This window comes from Chondrus crispus, genomic scaffold (assembly GCF_000350225.1).
Source record: "Chondrus crispus Stackhouse genomic scaffold, scaffold_40, whole genome shotgun sequence".
NCBI classification, from domain to species: Eukaryota; Rhodophyta; class Florideophyceae; order Gigartinales; family Gigartinaceae; genus Chondrus; species Chondrus crispus.
Genome location: NW_005179326.1, coordinates 342,422 through 365,681, shown reverse-complemented (window position 1 = coordinate 365,681; position 23,260 = coordinate 342,422). Strand labels below are relative to the sequence as shown.

The 23,260-nt window shown below is 48.4% G+C and overlaps 1 protein-coding gene across 1 annotated transcript; it reads left to right on the top strand.

Moving 5' to 3' along the window:
- Positions 1-1,392: 1,392 nt before the first annotated feature.
- CHC_T00006395001 (hypothetical protein) lies at positions 1,393-1,614 on the top strand. Its single transcript, XM_005718756.1, has one exon. It carries the CDS (start codon positions 1,393-1,395, stop codon positions 1,612-1,614), a length of 222 nt encoding a protein of 73 aa, XP_005718813.1.
- The last annotated feature ends 21,646 nt before the right edge of the window (positions 1,615-23,260 follow it).

Below are 23,260 nucleotides of genomic sequence, written 5' to 3'. Positions count from 1 at the left end.
GCCAGCTGCGCGACAGAGCCCGCCTTCTCCACGGCCGCGCGCACGCCTTCGCGCTGCTCCTGCGACAGCCCTCCCACGCCCTTTGCCCCGCCGCTCTCGCGCGCGCCGCCGTTGGCCTTCTCCCTCGGCACGCCGCCGCCGCTCGCCTGCACGTGCCCAAAATCCAGCAGCTCCAGCTGCGGCAGCTGCTCGGCCACTCGCGCGCGACACCGCGTTGCCGCGCACTCACAGCCGCCGCAGCCGCCGCAGCTCAACAAGGTTGAAGTCTGCCACCGTCGCGATCCGGTTCCCCATCAGCACCAGCGTGCGCAGGTTTGGCAGCGACTGCGCGAGCCGGCCAGTGATCCGCGCGATCCGGTTCCCGCCCAGGGGCATCGTCGTTACACGTGGGAACGGCGAGAACGTGTCCTCCACCGTCGTGATCACGTTGTTGGATAGGTCCAGCGTGTCGAACCCGTCGCGCGCCCTCGCTAGGTTCTCGATCGCAGGGATCGACAGGTGCTGTAGTACCAGCGTCCGGTCCCACACCCATATCAACACCGCCGTAGACTGCTGCACCGGTTCCAAATCCCTCGCCACGGGGCGAGGGATTTGGAGTGAGGGGTGGTGGGGGGTGGTGGAGATAGAGAGGTGGCTTGCGGGCTGGGGTGCGGACCAGGAGAAAGAGGGATAGCGAGGTGGTGGGGCAGGTAATTTCGGGGAGGTCGTGGCGAGGAAGGGGGAGTTCATGCAGCCCCAGAACAGATCCACCGTTTTTGCGTAGATTTCGCCTTGTTGGTGGAGATGCATTCCCTTTTTCAAATATCTGAAATGCCAAATTTGGCTGCGCCAGTCACCGCAATACACGTTTACAAAAAATTTGATGATTTAGGCTGTTGCCCGCTGGAGATGCTCTTAGAGCATCCCCACCGGTAGAATCAAATACCCAAACAACCAAAATTTGATGATTTGATGTCGATTGAAATCCCCACCGGTGCAACCAAATCATCAAATTTTTGGTGTCGATCTAAAAATCGGAACCAAATATCAAGAATTTGGTTCGGATAGTCTCTGTTTGATTACCCTTGACAATCCAGTTGTGCACGTTCTATTGGTCGACAGAAACGGCTTCCCACCAAAAAGTGCATCGATGCGGTATTTGCCTCGAGATTACCAGTGTCTCCCGCCGATCTAGAATGCCGCCCACTACGGCGTGCATGCTCTTCCCCCTTCCATCCCTCCAGAACGTCGACGGCCCCGCCATCCCTGAGCGCGTCCTTCCCCGCCCGGCTCTTACAAAACAACAACACTTCCTCGACCAACCAGGCGCGAATCTCCGCCATCTCCTCCCGTCCCTCCTCCTTTGACCTCCCCAAGCACATTGCGACCGCCGCCGTACCCCAGCAACACATCATGGCACTCGTCCGCCATCGCGCAGTTCCGCACCCAGCTCGCCCCCGCCAGCCTCTTCTCTGCCTCCCCCGCCTCCAGCAATCTCAGCAACCTCGTCAACAGCTGTCTCTCCGCCTGCCTTCCCTCTACCAACAGGACGTCCCTCCCCTCCTGGCTCGCGCACGCATTCGACAGCCGCAGCACATTCGGAATACTCGGTACCCTCTCCACGAGTACGAGTAGCGTGCCCCTCTCCCGAAACCCGTCTGCGCCCTCCGCTTCGTCCACGCCCGGCGCGAAGCGCGTCAGGTTGGACAGCAGCGCCGCGTGCAGCGCGACGACGTCCGCGTCCAGGACCACCTGCGCTGCGAGCCGCACCGCGTCCGCGTGCGTCAGAGCCGCCGGCTCCTCGTCCTCCGACTGGTTCACATGCGCAGACAGTGCTAGAGCAGTGCGATTCGCTGCTCAGCAGCAGCAGCAGCCGCAGAAGAACGTCGCTCGCGGCTGTCGAGCCAATCATCCGCCGCAGCACCGCTGCCGCCGGCGCGTATGTTCTCTCCGGGATCGCGCTGCTCGCGGTCGCGTGGGGAGCGCGTGCTGTCCGTGAGCAGGGAGGACAGCGCCGGCAGTCTGTCTTTGTCCACGGTGGAGGTGAGAGGGAAGGAGTGCAGACAGAGTGGCGAGGGAGAAGGTCGCGGGATGGGTTTCGAGTGAGCGTGCGACTACGACTGAGGGTGCGATACGAGGGTGAGTACGAGTGTGAGTACAAGGATGCGATGGTGAGTACGAGGGCAATGTACTTCATTTGGTTCTCACCGGTGGGGCAGTTCTTTCCGAAGCATCAAACAGCCAAGTAACGAAACAACCAAATTCTAGGGAGCCAATCAAATTACAGAAAAAGTGTGCCAAGTGTTGTTATTTGATGATTTGATTGCGTACCGGTGGGGATGCTCTTAGGGTGCAATAAGCATCGCTCATCTCAACTTGAGGTGAAATATGCGCATGTCATCTCAACTTGAGGTGAAATGTGCGCATGTCATCTCAACGTGAGGTGAAATGTGCGCATGTTATCTCAATTTGAGCTGCAGATTCCGCAAATAATCCCGATTTAGCGCAACTTATTTTGCACTCTATTTGACTACTCCGCATACTTTTCGAGAGTATGTAGCAACATTATTGCATACCTCTCTGGTAGAGAGATATGCAATAATACGATGTTGTAATTGTGAGGGGTAGAGAGTCTCTACCCCCCACAATTGCAATTATCCGATCTCTCATACTATACTATTGTGACCAAAACATGCTCTTTTCTATCTCGAATGACGTAAGCTCGACAACTAGCACACTCTGATTCGAAGAGGGGTCGAATCTTATTTTTCCACAAGAGCCCCTTCACAGCCCTTCCCAATACCACTGAGTGGTACCTCTACAGAGAGACCCTTCCAGGCCATTTTCAATGCCTTCAATAATTTTATTCTGGCCCTGAAAGCAAAATCGGATGATCTCTGAAAACGACACGTGACGTTAAATCCATGCAATGTTTTACCGTTAAATTTAGATCATCTGCGCTTACGGGCTGCCAAGTTGAAATAATTAGCAGGTTTCGGACCATGACTTCGAATGCTGACTCGTCAAGACATCCTCTTCGAAAGCCAGATCTCGAAACTTCGAAGGCATTTCAGTTGCACCCGACGTCATAGTCGAGTACCGTCTGCTCTCCGCTGCTCCGCTGTCCGGATCGCTTCCGATTTCGTCGGTCAGAAGTACTTTCACTGACCCGTCACCGATTCAAACTCGCGCGCAACGAAACAAACGTCGTCGTATTCAAGCAAAAGGTCCGAAGAGTGCAAGTCAGCCGCACGCTGATGTCTCGTCCAGAAATGAACCCAGAAGAAGGAAAGCGGCACGAAAGACGTTTTCTCCGATAGCATTGGATTCCGAAGATGTACAGGAGCAACTTAGTCCTAAAGGCCCTGGTGGCGAGATTAATCCCTCACACAGAGCAGCAAGAGAAGAGGTTGTACCCGTCGAAAGAGATGATGAGATTGAATGCGTCCAAGATGAGGATAAAATTGAAGCACTTCAACCATCCCGATTTCGTATGAAAGGCTTGAACCAAGGGCGATTGCAGCAACGAAAGCCTTCCGCGGATGACCCCAAAGAGGTCCAGGACGCTTCATCGAAACCAAAACGCGAAACCGAAGCAAAGGCGACTGTGACGGAGGATCACGCAGTCTTGATAATTGAAGATGACCAACCTGCGGCAACTGAAGAAGCCTTCCAATACACGACCCTGGTAGGTACAGTTTATTCTTTGAGTAACGAGGACGTCAATGGGCTGAAGAACCAGCCAATGAGTATGGTGTCGTTCGATGCTTTCCTATGGGTATGTAATGAGGCTATTGCAGCACAGTACAACCCGAAATGTCACTCATTAGTCCACGAACTGGAGCTAATGAGCGTGTACATGGCACGGGACCCACGAAGGAGGTCAAGATTCCAGAATCACTTGCAGCCCCTGAAGTTCTGGAACCATATCTTCCTCAAAGACGTTGTCGTTCTTGTTCCACTCTTCTATGAAAATCATTATTCCCTTTCCGTAATTGAAGGCCTGTCTTCTGGGTCGCAGTGCTTCAGGCATGGAAGTTGCACATGCCCTCCGCACGACAGAGAAATTTTCATCAGGCACTACGACAGTTTGGGATCCACTTCTCCGCACAAGGATCACATTGTAATAAGCGCAGTTACAGATTGGCTTTGGGACGGCGCGTCATCAAGGTTGAATTTCAAAATGTCAAACTCCGAGATGTCTCAGCACTTTAAGCTGGAAAAGGTCAAGGAGTGCGAAGGAGACCAGGACATGTCGCGAAGCCATATGAATTGCTCGACGTTTGTAGCCATGTATTGCCATTTGGTTCTCTCGGGTTCCAAAATGACATCTGAAGCTAGAAAGCCGAATGAAGCCATCCATGACTTCATTGACACAATGAAGATGAGACTCGCTGTGAAGTGTACCAAGAGAAATGATATCCGCCCCCCGGCGCGACTAAGAAATGCCCTGGCTTATTACCGTCTGCCAGTGGAGCAAATCTCGCAGGTAGCGAGCACGGCGGACATCTTCCAAGTTGCCAACTGGAAAATAGATGAGTCATTGAGCTACATGTGGTCTGCCGCAACCAAAAGCAAAACCGCAGAGGGCCTGAATATGTTCAGGCGTCAAGAAAATCGAAAGGCAGAACTCAAGCTGGATTTCAAGAATCGGTTCGCAAACGACGTCAAGAAAGGCCCCAAGCTTGCTGCTGGCATGCATTCGGGAATATTGCACATTCCAATGGGATCGCTTTGGGCTGCCGCTGAATGCTGTTATAACCTTCCTGGGCAAGATCTAGCAGAAAGGGTATTCATCACCATGCGCTGTTATCCCGATTCGGGTGTCCTGGTGCGCACTCCCAACTTCGTACTCAATGTGAATTCCTGTGTGAAACTCGACATCACAAAGAGCAACAAAAGGAAAGCATCAACACTCCACTCTGAAATGCGAACCTTGCTTGCCATATTCGGCGTGGGTGTCAACAGCACTGCTAGAATTACGACCCGTTATACTCCTGAGGCTCGCATTTTGATGCAGGAAATTTCAGTTCACGTCGTCGGCGTTTGTGAATACATACTTCAATGTCTGGAAAGGGTTACAAATCTTGGAGAACTTACGCCGCGCGAGACACGAAGTGAATTGCTTAACAGCATCCTTGGTGTTGGATTGGAGAGTCAAGATCCAATTGAGCACATTCGCGCAGGAAGGTTTCTGAAGAGTGGTGTTGACCTCCGTACCGGTGAACCTGGGAAGCAGACATATAAGGGTATGAATGAGGCCCTGGAGATGGCACAGAAGGTAATGAAGAAGGCCGGCAAGTCGTTTTTCGAAGAATGGAGAAGTAGAACGAACTCACAGACCGGGAGGAGGATGCAAGGCAAGATCGGAGAATCTGCTCTTCTGCAATTCCCCAACTCTGTCTTCAGGGAAATGTACAAAGCACTGTGGACAGAAATGTCAGAGAGGCTGAGCATCGACGCAGGAGAGGATACGAAGAAGGCCCTTCTTAACGCCTTTGACGCTTCAAATGCCCTCTTCGTCAATGTGCATGGTGACAGGGTTGTACCCACGCCTCGGCTTATTTCTGTCTTTCTGGAGCGTTCAGCAGCACCTCGGGAACCTGCTCCTCCTCCTGGAACTGCTATTCCTGGATCTTCCACTACAGCTCCACCCATTATTCGAAGCCAGTGCATGACGGATATTCAAAGAACGGGACGCTACGCAGAAAAACACCAGCTGCGAGAACAACGTTTTTTGTTTTCAATTACAGAATGCTCAACTGAACTTTACTCCTTGTCTCAGTATGCCCAAGGCGATATTGAGGTGTTCGCATCTTGCTTCTTTCGCGTTCTGTACACCACAGTGCAAAACGCTCATTGGATCTCGTCTCGCGGGTGTGGCACGAGTTGCAAGACTATGGCCGTACAGTCCCTGGATAGAGATATTGGAAACATCCTCAAAGCACCTGTCACTGGATGGATTGCAGGTAGCTCCTCAAAATTGCATGAGTACAGCACTGCGCGACGCCGTGATGCACTTGTCTCTGCATGTATGCTCTTTGCCTCTGCTGAAGACTTAGTATGCATCAATCCATATGCCTGGAACTACAATGATCCGCCACATATGTTTGGTCCTGTCTACCACAGATGTGATGGCACGGTTGTCGGGTGGCGTGGAGCTGTGACCGACGTCCATGACGTTCGGCCGTTACCGTCCCGCTTTTGGGACACAAATGATTCCATGGGGATAGGACCGCTTGCATTTCCGGCTTCTTCGTATGGAGATATCGACTCGTTCTTCATTGGGAATGAAATAAGTTCCGTAAAAGTCATCTATGTCGTTCAAGAGTCTGCCAACGACCATGTTGACTCTCGTGACCTGGCTGGTCGTAAAATCAACTTCGCAGTTATGGATGTCGTCAGGATGTACTTCTTGGACAGTTCTAACATAATCATGACTACTAAATTGGCACTTGTGGTGAGTCCGCCGCACAGAAGTGAAGAAGGAACACAAAGCCGTCAAAACCTGAATTACGAACTGAACCTATGCATACTTGACGATATTCCACTCGTTCGAGGTACGCGTCAAAGGCCGTCAGCTAGAAAAATGTTGGCTGAAGGTTCTTACAGATCACTGCTTATATACAAGGTCGGAGAACACAATTTGAGAAGGAGTTTCACCATGTTTAAAGACATTAATAGCCTGCCTCTTCTAGACAGAGGAGTGACGTTGGGATTTACTGATATTGAAGGTCTCATGCAACGGCAGCTGAACAAATTTTCGATGACAGTGGCCGTTCGCCAACAACTCGATTTTGACTCAGTTCCCCATACAGTTGCAAGTGGACCACAGAAGTCGTTTACCATTAGACCTGCTGGTATTGCAGAACTAATAATGGAACAGGCGCGGCGAAAGATGCGACGTTACGCTTCTGACCTCTCCGAAAGCCTTAACGACAGTCAGCTCGAGTTTCTCGCGTCATGGGCGTCGTCAGCTGTAGCGTACTACTCCTTGCATCCCAAAGGAAGGGATTTCTTGCGACAAATGTATTTGAAAGGGCCTCGAAGTTATAGTGGAGGGAATGATGACCCCTCACGGTTCATGTCGATGACTTTCTTTTGTCAAGGACCTCCGGGCACTGGGAAATCTCATGTTGCTACTATCCTTGCCCTGGCTGCAATCGACCGAATCCTTGGAGTTGCCGAGAAGCCATTGAGGGAAGGAAGCTCATTGCCGAGAAACACGGAATGTTGTAACGAGTTCAATGGACGAGTCCTGGTTTTAACCGTTACCAACGCTGCATTGGACGACATACTCATCAAATATAACGCCAAAATTCCAAAGCATGGCTCAGCAGACATCAAGCCTCTTCGACTTGGCTACAACTCAACGATCCCTTTCGTCCAGAACCGAACGGTGGCACGACTTGCACGTGCCTACAAGATGAGTGAAAAGCAAATTTTGACACGGCAAAGAGCTTTTTTCTCCACTTTCGGAGCGGCAATCGCCCTGGACTGGACGCCTGTGACATCTTTCGATTTGATAATCGTAGATGAAGCTGCATATGCAGAAGAGACAGAGCTTGTCGCAACCCTTTCACGAATAATTTCTGCTGTTGGGGAACCAGAACATGGCACGTCTATTGTCTGCGTCGGTGACTGCGCACAACTACAGCCGTTTGACGACAAATCTTTCAGGTCTTGGACAAGTCACAAACGAGCGGAATCGCATTTCTTCAACAAGGCACTCAAATTCCGCTCCAAAAAACCTACCTTCCGGACTGGGAAAGAGACTCAGCACAAAGACATTTGGAACGCTTCCCCTCGGTGCGTTTTTCTTCTCGACACTCAAATGCGAAGTGCCCAGCCCATCGGTACCCTTGTCAGCTCATTGTTCTACAAACACACCGTCAAGAACGGTGAAAGGAGAACGGAAAACCGTACATCGAGTACAATGATAGAACTTCAAACACTGGACATCCCTCTCAGTATTGTCAATCTTGTGGACAGTCAACACGTATCTGGGAACGAATTTCCGAACGCCGAGGAGAAAAACACAGAGGGAGGAGGATATCGAAATGAATTTGAGGCAGAGGTTATTGTGGACATGGTAAGTGGCTGGACACGTGCGCAAGGAAGGAGTAGTGGAATTGGAATCTTGACGCCATACAATGCTCAGAAGAACAATATAATCAGTCTCTTGCAGAGGAGAGGCTTAGAGAAGAGTAAGGTCGAAGTGCTTACATTCGACTCATCACAAGGCAAAGAATACGATGTCGTAGTCATTTCTCTGGTTAGAACAGTGCTAGCGCATAACGAAGGGTCGGTAAGGCCTAATCTGTTCCAGTTCTACGAGAACAAGAACTCAGCTTGTGTAGCCTTTTCAAGAGCCCGAGAAGCTCTTGTAGTTATCGGAAAGTGCGGGACAATCGCACAGGCGAGCCCTTCTTGGAAAAAGTACTTGTCGGCCCTACGGAAAGGATCAAAGAGGGAAGAAGAAGCTTATACATATTTACAACCGCTGTATTCAAGGCCTCCGCACTCAACTAGCCGTCGTCGACTCTCTTTGGTTCCTAAGCGATCTCCATCGCCACATATTGAATAGGCTAGTGTTCATTAACACGTTAAATGCGTTTGCACCGAGCATGTGCATTTCGGAATGCAGCTCACTTGGAGGCGAAATAGATAGCACTAACTGTGCGAACGGGCCCCCCGCAGACCAAACTATCCCGCCTTATTAAATCTCATGTTTGTGTGAGAGTGTCAGTCGGTGCGCACGCATTTCGCAAATTTGGCCACTTTTTAGAAAACAAACGGGCAAATTTCGGACATGAACGCATAGATTTACCATAGTCATGAAGGACTACGAAAATGTGAGCTACGCGATGCTGCAGAAGGGGCGGTTAGGTCGAGGGGGAAGATGGACCGCGGGAACGCGAGCTACGCGATGCTGCAGCAGGGGCGGTTTCGGGCGAGGAGGAGGGGGTGATCGGCCACGGCAACGCTAGCTACCTGATGCTGCAGGAGGGGCGGTTCAGGCGAGGGGGCGGGGGTGATGAACTACGAAAACGGGAGCTACGGGATGGTGCAGCGAAAGGCGGCTCGGGCGAGGGGGAGAAGGAGGTGATGGATCACAGGAACGTGACCTACGCGATGCTGTTTACAAAGGCACGGTGCTGCTCGAATGTCACAGGCGTGATACGTTCCATAGGCGTGAAACGCTCCATAGTCAGGCCATACACTTGTTGGAATTCATCGGTCGTACATGCACTGTAGTAGAGAGTGCATACTCTGTAAAGGATCAGATTTTACATTGACTTTACGGCAAGGTGTCTATTTTTTAATTAATTTCGCTGAAAGGACGCAGCACCGTACATCAAGGACGCAGCGCCGTACATCAACATTTTTGCATATAATGGGGGCTGGAAGAAAGGCACAGGATGCGTCGGATCATATTTCTTCTATTGGTACATTCTAGTCGGAGCCCTACAGAGCCCGAATGTTTTCGAGTCTTATAGGGCTCCAATCCTCACGAGCCCAAGAGTGCTCGAATTCCTTCGAGCCTTATAGGGCTCGAATGTTTTCGAGTCCTATAGGGCTCCAATCCTCACGAGCCCATTAGTGCTCGAATTCCTTCGAGTCTTATAGGGCTCGAATGATTTCGAGTCCTATAGGGCTCCAATCCTCACGAGCCCAAGAGTGCTCGAATTCCATCGAGCCTTATAGGGCTCGAATGATTTCGAGTCCTATAGGGCTCCAATCCTCACGAGCCCATTAGTGCTCGAATTCCTTCGAGCCTTATAGGGCTCGAATGATTTCGAGTCCTATAGGGCTCCAATCCTCACGAGCCCAAGAGTACTCGAATTCCTTTGAGCCTTATAGGGCCGGAATGCAGTCGAATTTTATCTTCAATCCAATGTTCCTTCAATCATTTTCGAGCCCTAGACGGCTGCAATCTCCGAGCCCTAGAAGGCCTCAGACATGTTCGGCGCATTGCGCATTCCTATCCCTATTTCTCCTTCGTCACGGTCACGCCATTCCATCGAGGTGGAAGCTACGAACACACGTGTACTATGCAACAAACCGTCGTCGTCATGCTGTTCGTCAGAGCATCCTACTCTGCAATGTTTTACAAGAAGAGGCAAGCTTATTTATCCACGAAATTATTATTATTATTCTGTCCTGTACCCTCATGTTCCCCTCCACGTCCGTCCCCTCTTATTTCACGGGTTCGAGCAAATGCATTTCCTCTGTGTTTCCGCCCGCCTTGAGAATCCCGTTGTCCAATTTGCACTCTGTGCCATCTCTACTGTAGGGGTCCGTCTCCTCAACTAAATTTGTGCGGATTTGGTCGTTGACGTTTTGTTTTGAAACCTCATCTGCGGTCGTGAACCGGCGTGTCAGTGGCACTGGATTTTGTGAGAGGGTTGTGTGCTGGCCAACATCAATGCGGTCAAATTATGATGCAGATTTACCCGCTGAACTCATTTTGATATAGCATTTGGGTAGCTCATCGCACATAGAGCTGTTGTGTCTATAGCTCAGGCCAATTTGACACATAGCCTCCACTTTTCATCCCGTATTATTTTTGACTTGTGGCCTGTTCACGCAAACAATATTGTCTTCATCTGTTCTTCTTGTTCAATTTATTACACAGCTATGTTACTTAGATCAGAAAGCTGCTACGACTACTTTGTCTCTATCGGCCGTACTTTTGCTTTGTTCCAAAGCAACGCTAGACAAGGGGCCTGAACAATGTGTATGAGTTGCGAAGGTGGGTTCCCGTTCCTAAAATGAGAAGTCTTAAATCTCTGAAGGGCTTGCAACTGATACCATTCCTTGTAAATATAATGCTCTTTGTTTGCAAGTTGCACGTTTTCAGCAGCGACAAGATTCATCTTGAAGTCGAATATCAATATAGCACCGGCAGGGTCCATGACATTTTTTGCACGTATCTGTTCTCCTGAGAAACCAGCATATTGATGCATAGGTCTGGCAAAAATCGCGGTTCCAATAACCCTATTGAGATCTCCCAACACTTCAACCCGAGACAATAGATTCGTTTTCCAAACTAAAAACTGCCCAGAATAAAGGTCTCCCAAACCCTCTAGCCCAGTCTGGGGATATTGCTGACAGGGAACGGGGAATGCTGTGCCAGCCGAGTAAGTGAACTTTGCCTCCTTGCACTCACCGATTCGAACTGCAACTTGATCTTGGGACAACTGTTTTCCGTGAAGTCTTCTCATTGAAGGGTATATCGTTGCAGTTCCTACCTCAATGAAACTTTCACATTTTTCCTCACTGAACGAAGTGCGTAGTAGCTTAGTTCTCGCTTGCGTTATTGTGTTACAGCTTTTTTCGGTACATGGGCTACTCATAAATAGCATGACTTTCGATAATGAAGAGAATAGAACTTTGCAACCTTCTTCGTTCATACCTTCCTTCGCAAATCGGGACAGCACAGCGTGACAAGAACCTCTATTTCCTTGCGTCTGTAACATGAGGCAGAGAGCTGCAATGGCTGTAAGTTTCTTGATTCTTCCGTAGGTCTTGAGTTCCCGGAGGTCGACATCAGCGTGCTTCTTCGTCGGCTCAATTCCACGACTGAAACTGTGATTCAAGATCGGGAATCTAGCCCTAGACATTGCTTGGATCTCCTTTGGAAGAAGATCCCTGTACGTCAGATTCACGTTTGCCTGTCGCTGCCTTTTTTCCTCTGTATATACCTTCCGTACTAATTCTTGTATTGTTGGTCTGGAGAATGAATCCATGGTGAATTCCATATCGGGGTCGCAATGGGTACCAATGCCAGTTACATCAAGCAATAACCGGAAAATACTTTCGCAAGAACTACGCGAAATACTGAATGTGGTGGCATTGTTGAGACCTGTATTTGATCGATGAGGTGGACGACTCATTCCATTCTCCAATGGCGCACGGAAACGTTCCGTGCATAGTTTTTTCTCAAAGGGGATTCTTTCTCTCCAGTATTTGGTGGAATTCTGTCAATGTTCTTCAAAAATACATCGGATGGATTTGATATCACACAGGATTCTTGACGACCTGGACGGTCAGGTGTACAATCATTATGATCTTGGTCGCCTTTGACTTCCGCATCACAAACTTCGAGGTGTTCTTTCGGCGCATCGAAGACGGCATTTCGGAGGTGAATGACGGTCTCAGAAGTTGTACTTGCGCCGATCTTCGCTGTGACTTGGAACTGAACGCTCTTCAGATCGGAAGACTTTTCGACTTGTTGTTCAACATATGAAAGTGTCGAGAGCACATGCGTCAGTGCAGTGGCCATGGCACCATTGATACCCAAGGTGGTAAACAACGCACCTTGTGGAACTCTTTGACGTTGGAGAAGGCGTATGCAATGAACAGCAGTCGGGGTGAAACAACTACACGAATCTGCAGTAGGAATGGTATTTGGCGGCATTGTTAGTTCAGTTGCCATCAGAAGTACGTCCTTGAGAGATTTGCAGAGCAATTAATACGATGTGACGCAAAAAGAGATGGCATTTACTCCTTGTGCTCTATGGCGAAAGAGGGATACTGTTAGGGGCAATAACGGTTATGAGATTTCGCTACCCTTACGGCGGCAGCTCATCTCACTTTGAGCTACGAACCTCATTCTATCCCCTCTCATGTCCCGACAGATAAGCTGAGTCACCTGAGGTCAGATTGTCCCACTCGCCACCTCACCACCTGCAGAAAACGACCGGGCGGCATGATCTGCTTTACCCTTCGAAGGGTAGTACTGTACCCTCCTGCGAGTGTTACGTATACCCCTGGAGGGGTACTCTACAGTACTATAGTGGTAGAGCAGGACCTAGTAGCGGGCACTTCACCGGGCCACGGCGAGACCGTGCAAAAGGCGAGTGCCTGTAACGGTATAGTCTCCAGTAGGTTCCATTGGAGGAAACGCTACTGCAACAGATCCAAGTAATGCTGAAATGTAGCGGAGCTCTGAAACCTGAAGCTCTAATTGAGATGAGCTATAGGAATTGCAACTGAAATTAAGCTCAATTCTGTCGAAGACACATTACATTAAGCTCATCTATATATAGATCGAGCCCGGAAATGTATACATTCCCGGGCTCGACATAATGTTTGGGAAATTTTGAACTTCAGGATGTTATCGCCCGGGGCTCCTCCAGCCAGTTTCTGTAATATGCAGCTTTACGAATCATATAAAGCGGCTCTATCGTGCTGTCCAGGCAGCCATGCGTCATCCGGTGCAGCTACGTGTAGTGGAGCGGTATGCTGCAAGATCTTACATCTCACAAGGATTCCCTCTCATGAAACTTTCCTGCTAGCAGGAGAGAACGTACAGTATAATCCTACTGTACAGTATAACGTTTACAGATAATGGCGTGCCCGTTGCAGGCCACGTAGGGCGGCGGATCCGTCAGCATGCCATCCTGTGAACAGCAATAAACAAGGAAATAATATTGGTACCAATTGAAGCCTGAAGCAGATGCACAAATATAAACTAATGACGTTGATAATCGATATCGCCGTTATAAACGGTATTATCCGCTGTCTGGATCTTGCCTTGAGATCCAAATCAATTCTCAACAAACCCATTCTCAAGTACTTTGCCTGCCGGTACCATACTGTACACTGTACTCTCTCTCTGTAGACATTGTCACCCTGCTTGACGCCTCAAATACACGTAGTGTACTGTACCATACCACTCTATCTCCTTTGCTTGATATGTCATATTGAGAGGGGCCACAATGTGCATGTCTGTGTCCCACGGTGATTTACATGTAAAGTTTACCTGTACTTCTCTTTGCTCACTTCGAAGTTGAACTGTTGAACTTCGCTACTTCGAATTTCGAACGCGCATCCCGTAATGTTACAGGGTCATCGTCGCTGCCGAGATCAACCTCCGAACAATTATCATTCACGGAACCAGTGCTCTTTGTTTATTTGATCTAAGAATTGGTTGTGATAGAGGAATGCCGAAAAGAAGAAGGATTGATAACATTGCCAATAGCCGCCTGGAGGGCGTTAACGGCATGTCAGACTTGGTGTCATACTCCAAATATGTTCAATCTTGCGGCGCACTGATGAGGGCCGAAGATACAGGGATGAACTCTGTGGATGCAGTTCTAGGTGGGTCTTCTTGCCGTGAATCGGGAAGCTCATTGAACGAATTTGGCCCATCCGACTGTGACGGGCCTACGTGCGATCGTTCGCGGACTAGTAACGTTGCTGGTTCACTCGTGCCGGAAATGAATGCATCGGACTCGCGTGAGCCGCAGCGGTTCACATTCGAAACCGTCGGGCAGCGTAGAACTGGAAGCCACCATGGCAGTGGGGGACGACACCGGGAAGTTTCCATTAGAGATGGCGAAAAGTTTGCCGAACTCACTAGAGTCGTAATGGCGCACATGCTCGTGGATTTATGCGAGAGTCGTAAGAATGCCTTGGCGTTGTTGTAATCCATTGCGGGTGATTCGGTTCAAAGGACAGTGCTTTCTGAAAACTTTAATCGATTATGCTCACAAGATATAAAAACAAATCGGATCGACAAGCTCCCAGGGACAGCAATTGGGATCTCGGCCAACTTTACCCGGCTTCCGAGCTGCAGAGATTCCTCAAACATGGATCGAAACCCGGGTGATTCCTATGCGTTATGTGTTTGGATCGACGACGATGGGGGCACAAGATGTACGTGCGTTGGGCAATCGCGCTTCCAAGATCTGAGAAGCATGGTTTTCAAGCCATACTGCTCTCATACTCATGCCTTCCGCAGTTTTGTCCAGCATGTTTTCGGTCTCGCATCGAAAGATACGGACTACAAGTGGAAGGAATTTGTGCAACTTGTTCTGGAGTCCGACGCTGACTCGGGTAATTTACATTCCAACGATAACTCAAACGTTACGAGCATGCATAAAGGTTGCATTGCAGTGGTTAAGGAGCACCCAGTATCTGAATCGGAACAAGTAACCTGGATACCGGTCCAAGTTCGAGTTCGAATCCAGCGAACATCCACGAAAGAACCTCAGTCCACACTAATTTGCTGTTTTTGCGAAGCTGTAGCGCGACACATGTGCAACCACACCAAAATTGCTCTGCAGGCGCTCAACAAGGAACTTTTCTCTGCGCAACATGTCTCTAGAAGCAACTCAAAAAGCAGTACTTATCTGCGATTCGAAGAAGCCGTGTCCCAACTTCCGCTCACAGTCGCTTCATGCCCCAGATCAACAAAATTGGACTTTGATGCTGGTGAAATTGCCCGGCAGGGGGGAACAGTGATTGTACCATCCCCGACAGTTTGTAGATATTGTGGGGCATCCCGTGGCTCAGCATATATCAATGAACGGAGGGGTGTGTTGATGTCTAGTTACGGACCTTGCAAACTTAACGTACGCACCTTTCGGTGTCAAAACTCAACTTGTGAACGGGACGTTTCCGCTGACGGAAGAGAACATTGCATGACCTTCGAGAGTATAACCACCGGAATTACACATATAGCAATGCGACAGACGTGCGAAGGTGTGGTTCTTGGAAGCGGGACTCTCACAGCGAGGTTACAAGAATTATTGAAGAAGCATGTTACATCTCGAAATGCGGGTATCGGTGATCACTCGGTGCAACCTCGTTCTGTCAAAACCTTGCTTCGTGTATGTGTTCTTGGTATGCATCTCATGAAAAAAGATCCACCATCTCAGTTCTTCACATGTACGACCTGTCAACCGCTAATATCGACGCCGGCGAATGGAAGTGTGCGTCCAAAAATGACTGCACTATGCGTTGATGGAATCTGGCTCGGATCGCAGAGCCATTTGTCAGAAACCTTCACCAATATTACGGCTTCTTGTAGGCCTTTTGCAGGAGCAGTAATTAGAAAGGCGCGTCTGCGCTCGTCACTTATAAGAAAGCAGACCAATGCCGTACTGCTGATGAATGTGCTGAAGGGAAAGCGCATTGACGTATCCGAGGCCAATCTCCCCTCGGTTTGTGCTGCCTTAAGAATGCTACAGGAAAACGTTCTACCTCCCGGATTCTTTGATAAGGAGTACATATGTGGGCAACATCCAAAGGACTCCAGTAACGACGTGGGTGAGAATAGCACTTTGTGTCGCCTTCGATCATTTCTGTCAATCCTGTTCGATGTCGTTTCCATTCGAAACAGCTTGCTCTTAGCAGTGCTTCAACACGATCTCACTCGACGCTCCAGTCAAAGAAACCAGCGGTGGGAATCCCTGGTCTCTCATCTGCGACTTCATGTGCCAGAACTTTCACCTGAGATCCGGCATACAATTTCGCAAGAGGGTTCAGTTCGTTCCTCATACACATTACCCTTACCAGACCTTCATAGATTGCGCAATTTACGTCAGGAAATGTTGTGGGGACCTGCTACGCAGGAGATGAAAGAGTTTCAAAAGGTTGATATCTTCAAACTTCTTACTGTCATCGTAGAAGGTCCGCTTCCGAACGTGGCGAAGCACGAACAGCTCAATTCTATGGAAGAGTTGATACAAATGCTGAGGGAGTATAGTGGACTCTCTTTGGACAAGAAACTTCGCGATCACAGGGAATCTAAAATTAATTTTTTGGACGGTTCCAGACACATGGATATACTTTTTGAGAATAGGATCTTCTACAACGGAATAACTGGGATCGCTCAATTAGATGAGTTGCAGCGGAGACAGCAAAGGTCAAGAGATATTGGCTCATGTTCTGCGGCTGTTGTCTTCGCCGATCTGCTGCAAGAAGTGCATTCCTGCATTGATATCTTTTACCGAACGTATGACAAACTGACGGAAGCCGCACCTAAGCAGAAGGAATTCCGAACTTCTGGCGAACAGACCGTCATTGGATCTGCTGCTTCCTACGCTCGCGAATGGGGTACTTCAAATTTTGAGGCCCTTCGCCAGAAGTTTCTTAGTCTGGCATCTGCTTTAAGAGCTGAATTCTCAGTTACAAAGACACAAGTTCTAGAGGGGAATCAGATTGAATCTGTTTTCATAAACGGATTTTACTTCCCATCTATGCCGCAGATTCGACCGTTACCCTTCGGAATTGAATCAGACTACAGCCCAGAATCGTTTAGTCCATGTACAAAAAATTATGCACAGAGGCAAGGAGGTTTCACTCCGGGGGCCTTGACTTTCTGTTGCTCCTGCACTAAGCCAGTAATTCTCGGATTCAAGGTTCTTGATAAGGAGGAAGGCCCGAAGGCTGTCCTGGACGTGTGTGTATCTCGCTTTGTCACCATGCCGAAGTTCATATTGTATGACTTTGGCTGTGGACTGTATCGATCCGCAATGCACACTCTGTGGTGGGCAATGAAGAACACAACTGTATGCTCTGATGCGTTCCACATTGTCAATCACACGTGCTCACAAGCTTTCCACCCAAAAGCCTATAGCTCAATGGATGGGACCAACACAGTTGGGCACGAGCAACGCAACGCCCCAATCGCTGCCATGAAGAAAAGTCTGCGACGGACATCTAGACAGGCCTACATAGTTATGCTTGCGTATCATGTCCTAATTTTTAATATACGAGCCCACTTTAGAGCGGATACGGAGTACAAGGCATTGAAGGGGAAGGACTATGAGATTGATACTTGGTACTTCCAAATCAAACGGCTGAAGTGTGCGTGCTGCTCCGAACTGAATATGGACGGGGCACAGGCACTGAACAGTACTGAGGTACAAACCACGGAGACGGAGCAGTAAAATTGGATCAAACGTGCGTGTCCTCTGGAGCTCAAATTGAAATGAGCGACATCAATCAAGTCTCCAATTGGGCTCATCTCTGAATCTGAGATGCAAAACTGAGCTCACCAATAAACTTTATGTTTCAATTAAATTTTATCTGCACTTTTCAATCCAATTTAAGGTCGCAAGTAGCCGGGCCAAGCCACACGGGCTGGGCTGTGGGATGGGACCAGACGGGAGGGACTGGCCCCAGAATCAATCGTTCTCAGGACCCAGGTTCCAGAATCCTCCAGCGATGCATGGATTTTGACCCTCAGAAGCACGGCTCCGGTTGTGCTGTACTGTATCCTTATGGTACAACTTGTACCTCACTCGTACATCGCTCCCGTCGCGTCTGACAGAATCTCTGCCGAGTACCCGGAGGGTATAGCTTTGTTGATATCAACATTTGACATTTCCCACATTGTGGTATATGGGGAGCATGGTAGGCATGGACTCACTGGAGCAGTGTAGATTCTACACTGTAGACTGATGTGAAGAGGCGGGGACGGCTATTGATCATGACTGCCTCATACATGTGATGTAGTCCACAGTTTCATACTGGACGGGGTAGGAATTTTCGTATCCAAATTGGCCAAAACCAGCAACTTTGCATGTCTCATGACATAATGATACTACCAACAGTGCCCATCTAAATTTGAGACGTGATGTAAATAATAAGATGAGAATATTACATGTGATCTCAATATGAGATGAGAATACTATATTTGGTCTCAACATATCACGTAGAATTTGGAGCTCATGTCAATTTTCAGGCCAAGGATTGTTTTGTTGAAATGTGACCTCCACTCGAAGAGTGACAGATCTATCATCAAAAATATGGCCCAATATTGTAAAACGGACATAAGAGGCAGCAAGATCAACTGCTCATTTGGGGAGCATGCTGGGACTTGAGGCAAAACATTTCCCGCCAAAATATGGAGTCTCCCTGGTAAGTCGATAGTATCTGTAGGGGCATCCAGATTTTCGAGAGCTCGACACTTGGGTTCCCAATTCCGAATATGCTTTGCCTACAGTATGTTCTGCGCACGGTACTGATCTTCGACGCCAGCTTCAACAACAGCTACAATCCGCCGGAGATCATTGCATTGATTGCCCATAACATCGACGCCAGCTTCAAATATACCACTCCTATCTTGTGGAGAGCACTGCAATCTGCGTTTACAATTCGGATCGGGCGAGCTGTGTATGTCTCCCAATGGATGCAGTTCAGAAAAGAGCGTTTGATGCATTCTGCAATGGGGAAAGTATTGCTCTGATTGGATCTGCAGGTTCTGGGAAATCATTTCTCATCAACAAAATGCTAGAGTGGGCGAGAAGGCAGTATTCGGAGGATGCCGTCATATCCTGCGCATTTACCAACAGTGCTGCAGAATCAATAGCAGGGAGTACAATTCACAACACTTTCAATGCCCTTCCGTCATGGAGATTTACGAATGAAAGTTTGTTACAAAGGGTGCTGGCGAAGAAAGCCACGACAGACAGAATTATGCGAATGAAAGTTCTGGTTATTGATGAAATTTTTCAGCTGAAGGCATGTGAGCTAGATGCTATTGAGTATGTTGTGCGGGTATTGACTCATTCGGAGAGGGATGCCGCTTTTCCGTTTGCTCGCAGGCAAATTATTATTTCAGGGGACCCGTTGCAGTTGGAACCCGTGAAGCTCCTCGAAAAAGGAAGAATTAATCTGTCGGCGTACGAAGGAAGAAGCTGGCATAGGCTCTTCGGCGGGGATGGGGTAGGCCTTATTGCCTATTTGACTGCGAATCATAGACAGAAGAAGGACAGAGACTTTTTTGAGTTGTTGACAAGGATAAGAGGGGGAAGGCATACTCAAAAAGACATGATGAGTCTCAACTACACCAGCCATGGCCAACACGAACCATCACTTGGACATGTGCGCTTGTGTTTGCAGAAGAAAACCGCCAAGAAAATTACGATGAAACGACTGGGAGTGCTAAGATCCCAACTCGTTGTATCCCGGAAGTTTGATACTTTCTCCGAGAATGGGCTTCGGGAAGTTGCGACAGGAGGTATCAGAAAGCGGCTGGACGAAGCAATACCCCAGGAAATTCTTTTGAAGCAAGGTGCTAGGGTCATGCTTACTCGAAAAATTCGAGACTTGCTCCCTGGAACAATATGTGTAGTGCAGGAAATCTGGTCCAGACCTCTCAATATGTCTCTCAATCTGGACGGAAATCAGATTCGAGACGGCCTTCAAACTCATAAGGAAATTTTGCTCAAAGTTGTTGTAGTTTCCAAAGCCGACAACGCGACGAAAGAGGCTATAACTTTGGACCTTCGCTTCATGAAATTTGAAGTCTACCGAGATGATGGAACAATTCTGGCTACTCGATTCCAACTTCCAGTTATTCCAGCATACGCCCTGACAGTTCATCGGTCACAAGGTTTGTCGTTCGATCAAGTGGCAATAGACTTCTCAGAGGTGAGGAATTGGATGCCGGCAGGAGGAGCATACGTCGCTCTGTCCAGATGTCGCTCAAAATCTGGGCTATGGGTAAAAGGAATGCATCAAAAGTGTGTAGTGATTAGCCCACGAGCACGAGCATTTGAGCAATACATTGAGAAGATTGCTGAAGTACACCCACATCGCATTATTAGGAATAACAACTCACAGAAAATATGGCGCGACGAAATTCCGATGCCGACGACTGCCAACGCACTATGTGTGCGATCTCCAGTTAAACTGGGGAAAAGAGAGAAACAGAGAATATGGGGAACAAAGATGTTTATGGAGATGTTCAAGATATTCAAAAGCACTGGAAGAAGCACCGTACACAGTAGCATACACGAATTAGCCGAGTTTTCAAATTTGGAGAGCAAGAAGAAAAGAAAACAAAGACGATGAAGGACATTTAAAACATTAGAAAGGTGCTAAATCAAAGCATATGCTCCTATCTATTGTTTCAAACATTCCCTGTAGTCAAGTGGTGATACGGATCTTCACATTTTTCATTGTCATAGAGTAATTTATCAACAGTAAACTAATGCCATGACATTCAAAGTTGTACCTCAAACATGTCCTTCTAATCAGTACATATCAAAATTACACTGCACAAAACAGAAGAAAGTGTAATACGACTCGTGTTGCTTTGTTCAAATGTTCGCCAAGGTTAAAAGCCCTTATCATGTGCTGAGAAGTTTCCAAATGGATAAATACGCAATTGCCGGAGGCAATCTTAATGTAATGTCCTTCTAAACAGAACATCTGAAAAGTACACTTCCCAAAACCGAAAAATGTCTAATACTCCGCGCATTTATTTGCTCAAATGTTCGCCAAGCTTAAATTCCCGTACCATGTGCTGAGAAGTTTGGAGGTTTAAAGTTCTTTGCATGTATTGATTGTACAGTACACACATTGTGGATTGAATTGATATAAAAGAAGAGCATTGCAGCAAGTGGTCAGGTACTGACCTGACCGCATCTATTTTGACCTTACTTGAGGAAGTTAGAAGCATTGCAGTTGGAGTTTTGTAGGGACAGAAGAATAGCCGAATGTTCAGAACTGGTTTCGGGGGCCTTTAAAACGTGGCCACAACACTTGCCAAGTAGATAACTATGCAGTTGCCGGAGGCAATCTTAATCGATTGTCCTTCTGAACAGTACTTCTCAACAGTACTCTCCACCAAACAGAATAAAGTATAATTCGCCAAGGTTAAAATCCCTTAACATGGACTGAGAAGTTCGGAAGTTTGAAGTTCCTTGCAAGTTTGATTATACAGAACATAAGTTGTGGATTGAATCGATACAAATGAAGAACATTGCAGCGAGTGGTCAGGTACTGACCTGACCACATCTATTTTGACTTTACTTGAGAAAACGGGAAGCGTTGCAGTTGGAGTTGTGCAGGATCATGAGCATAGCTACATGCACAGAACTGGTTCTGAAGCCTTCAAAAAGCGGCCATTTATCATGCGTGAAGGCCGTCAATCCTGAGCAAAGTTGCTTGTCATAGGCCATCAATTCTGAGAATCGTGGAATATGCATACGTGAAGGCCATCAATTCTGAGCAGAATTGATGAGCTCTATTGCACTGTTGGCGAGGGGCGGGATAAAAGGTCTCATAGACAGTCTCGAAATCCAGATTTAAATCTGATACACAAAAAAACGTTCCCGAGACCATCAAATTACCTACCCATTTTCAATTAATTGATGACCTTGGCGGCCTGCGTTGAAGGGATCTTCCACAAGTGCTGTTTAGGCCATCAATTTGGAGGAAAATTGATGGGCAGGGCAGGGGCATTTGGGGCGATTTTGATTTTGAAGTGCTGGACTTACAAGTGATCTTAATCTGAAACAGGATTAGTGCAGTTCATCTGAATTTGTTATGATTAACTCTAAAATATCCGAGTGTCTGCGTCCTGCTTATAATTGTTTCAATTTCTCTCCAAGCGACAACAGTAAAATTTTCTGGTCGCTTCTGCAAGTAAAAGAAAGCTATTTATTTTAAGCGAATTTCAACGTGCTCCTTGTTACACCGCTGTCCTTGCCCCACGAATCGGGGTGAAATGGATCACCGGAGGCGTCGTCGTCGTTCCACATCTTGCACCGGTGCCTAATCCTGCCAGTTCCAACTCCTATTCCAGGCAGAGGTTCAACTTCAGTGTGACTTTCTAGGGATGCCTGCGTTACTCCGTGTGATGTTCTCGCGCTGTAAGTCCTTGAAGCACTTACCATATCTACTCCCCACGCTTCCTTTCCCCCTCCTCCCCCCCTCTCTCACTCCTTCCTTTGCCACCCTACTTTCTCTTCAATTGTTCCCCTATCATACCTCTCTCCCCCCCACAATTGATGGTCTCGAATTTCCCATATTGGCTGTCGATGGGCTCCGCTGCCGTCGTCGCCGATGATATTTCCGCAACTGGTGCCGTCTACTCAGACCATCCCGAAACCCGCCTCAGACATTCCCCAACACTCCTTCCCATCCCCTCCTTCCCCTTCCCTTTCTCTCCTAGCCCTCACTCAATACCCCTACCCCTCCCAATTCTCTCTTCAACTCCCGCGCCATCATCAGGCCCCACAACATGCCCTCATCCCCTTCGTCTGTCCCAGGGACGCCGCCTCCAGGTTCTGGTGGATCACATGCGACCGTTCCTGACACGCCCCCATCAGCTTCCCGCCGGCACTCGAAGACAGCAACTGCATTTCTAGGCAAACGTATGCCGGCCAACACAAAACGTGCCAACATATCCTCTCTCAAGACGCTGGCCCGCTTCACAACATCACGTCCCGGATTTTTGGATGCTGCGTTTAAAGGGGAAGAGTATCTGCGCAACCACATTCTCATGGGCGAGACTCGTTCAGAATGGGAAATTCTAGAGACACGGAAGGCCGTATTTCCTGACTGCAACTACAGCCACATACCAGCGCACCACACTGCTTGGACGACCCAGCAGCTAAAAACCGTACGGTTCCATCTCATTGAATTCGCTGTAAACTACCGGTCGAAGTCCGGTGAGGAAGTCAAGCCAATTACTATGACAGGCTACATTTTAGGGCTTCAAAGAGCATTCAAATATGAGTGGGGTTAT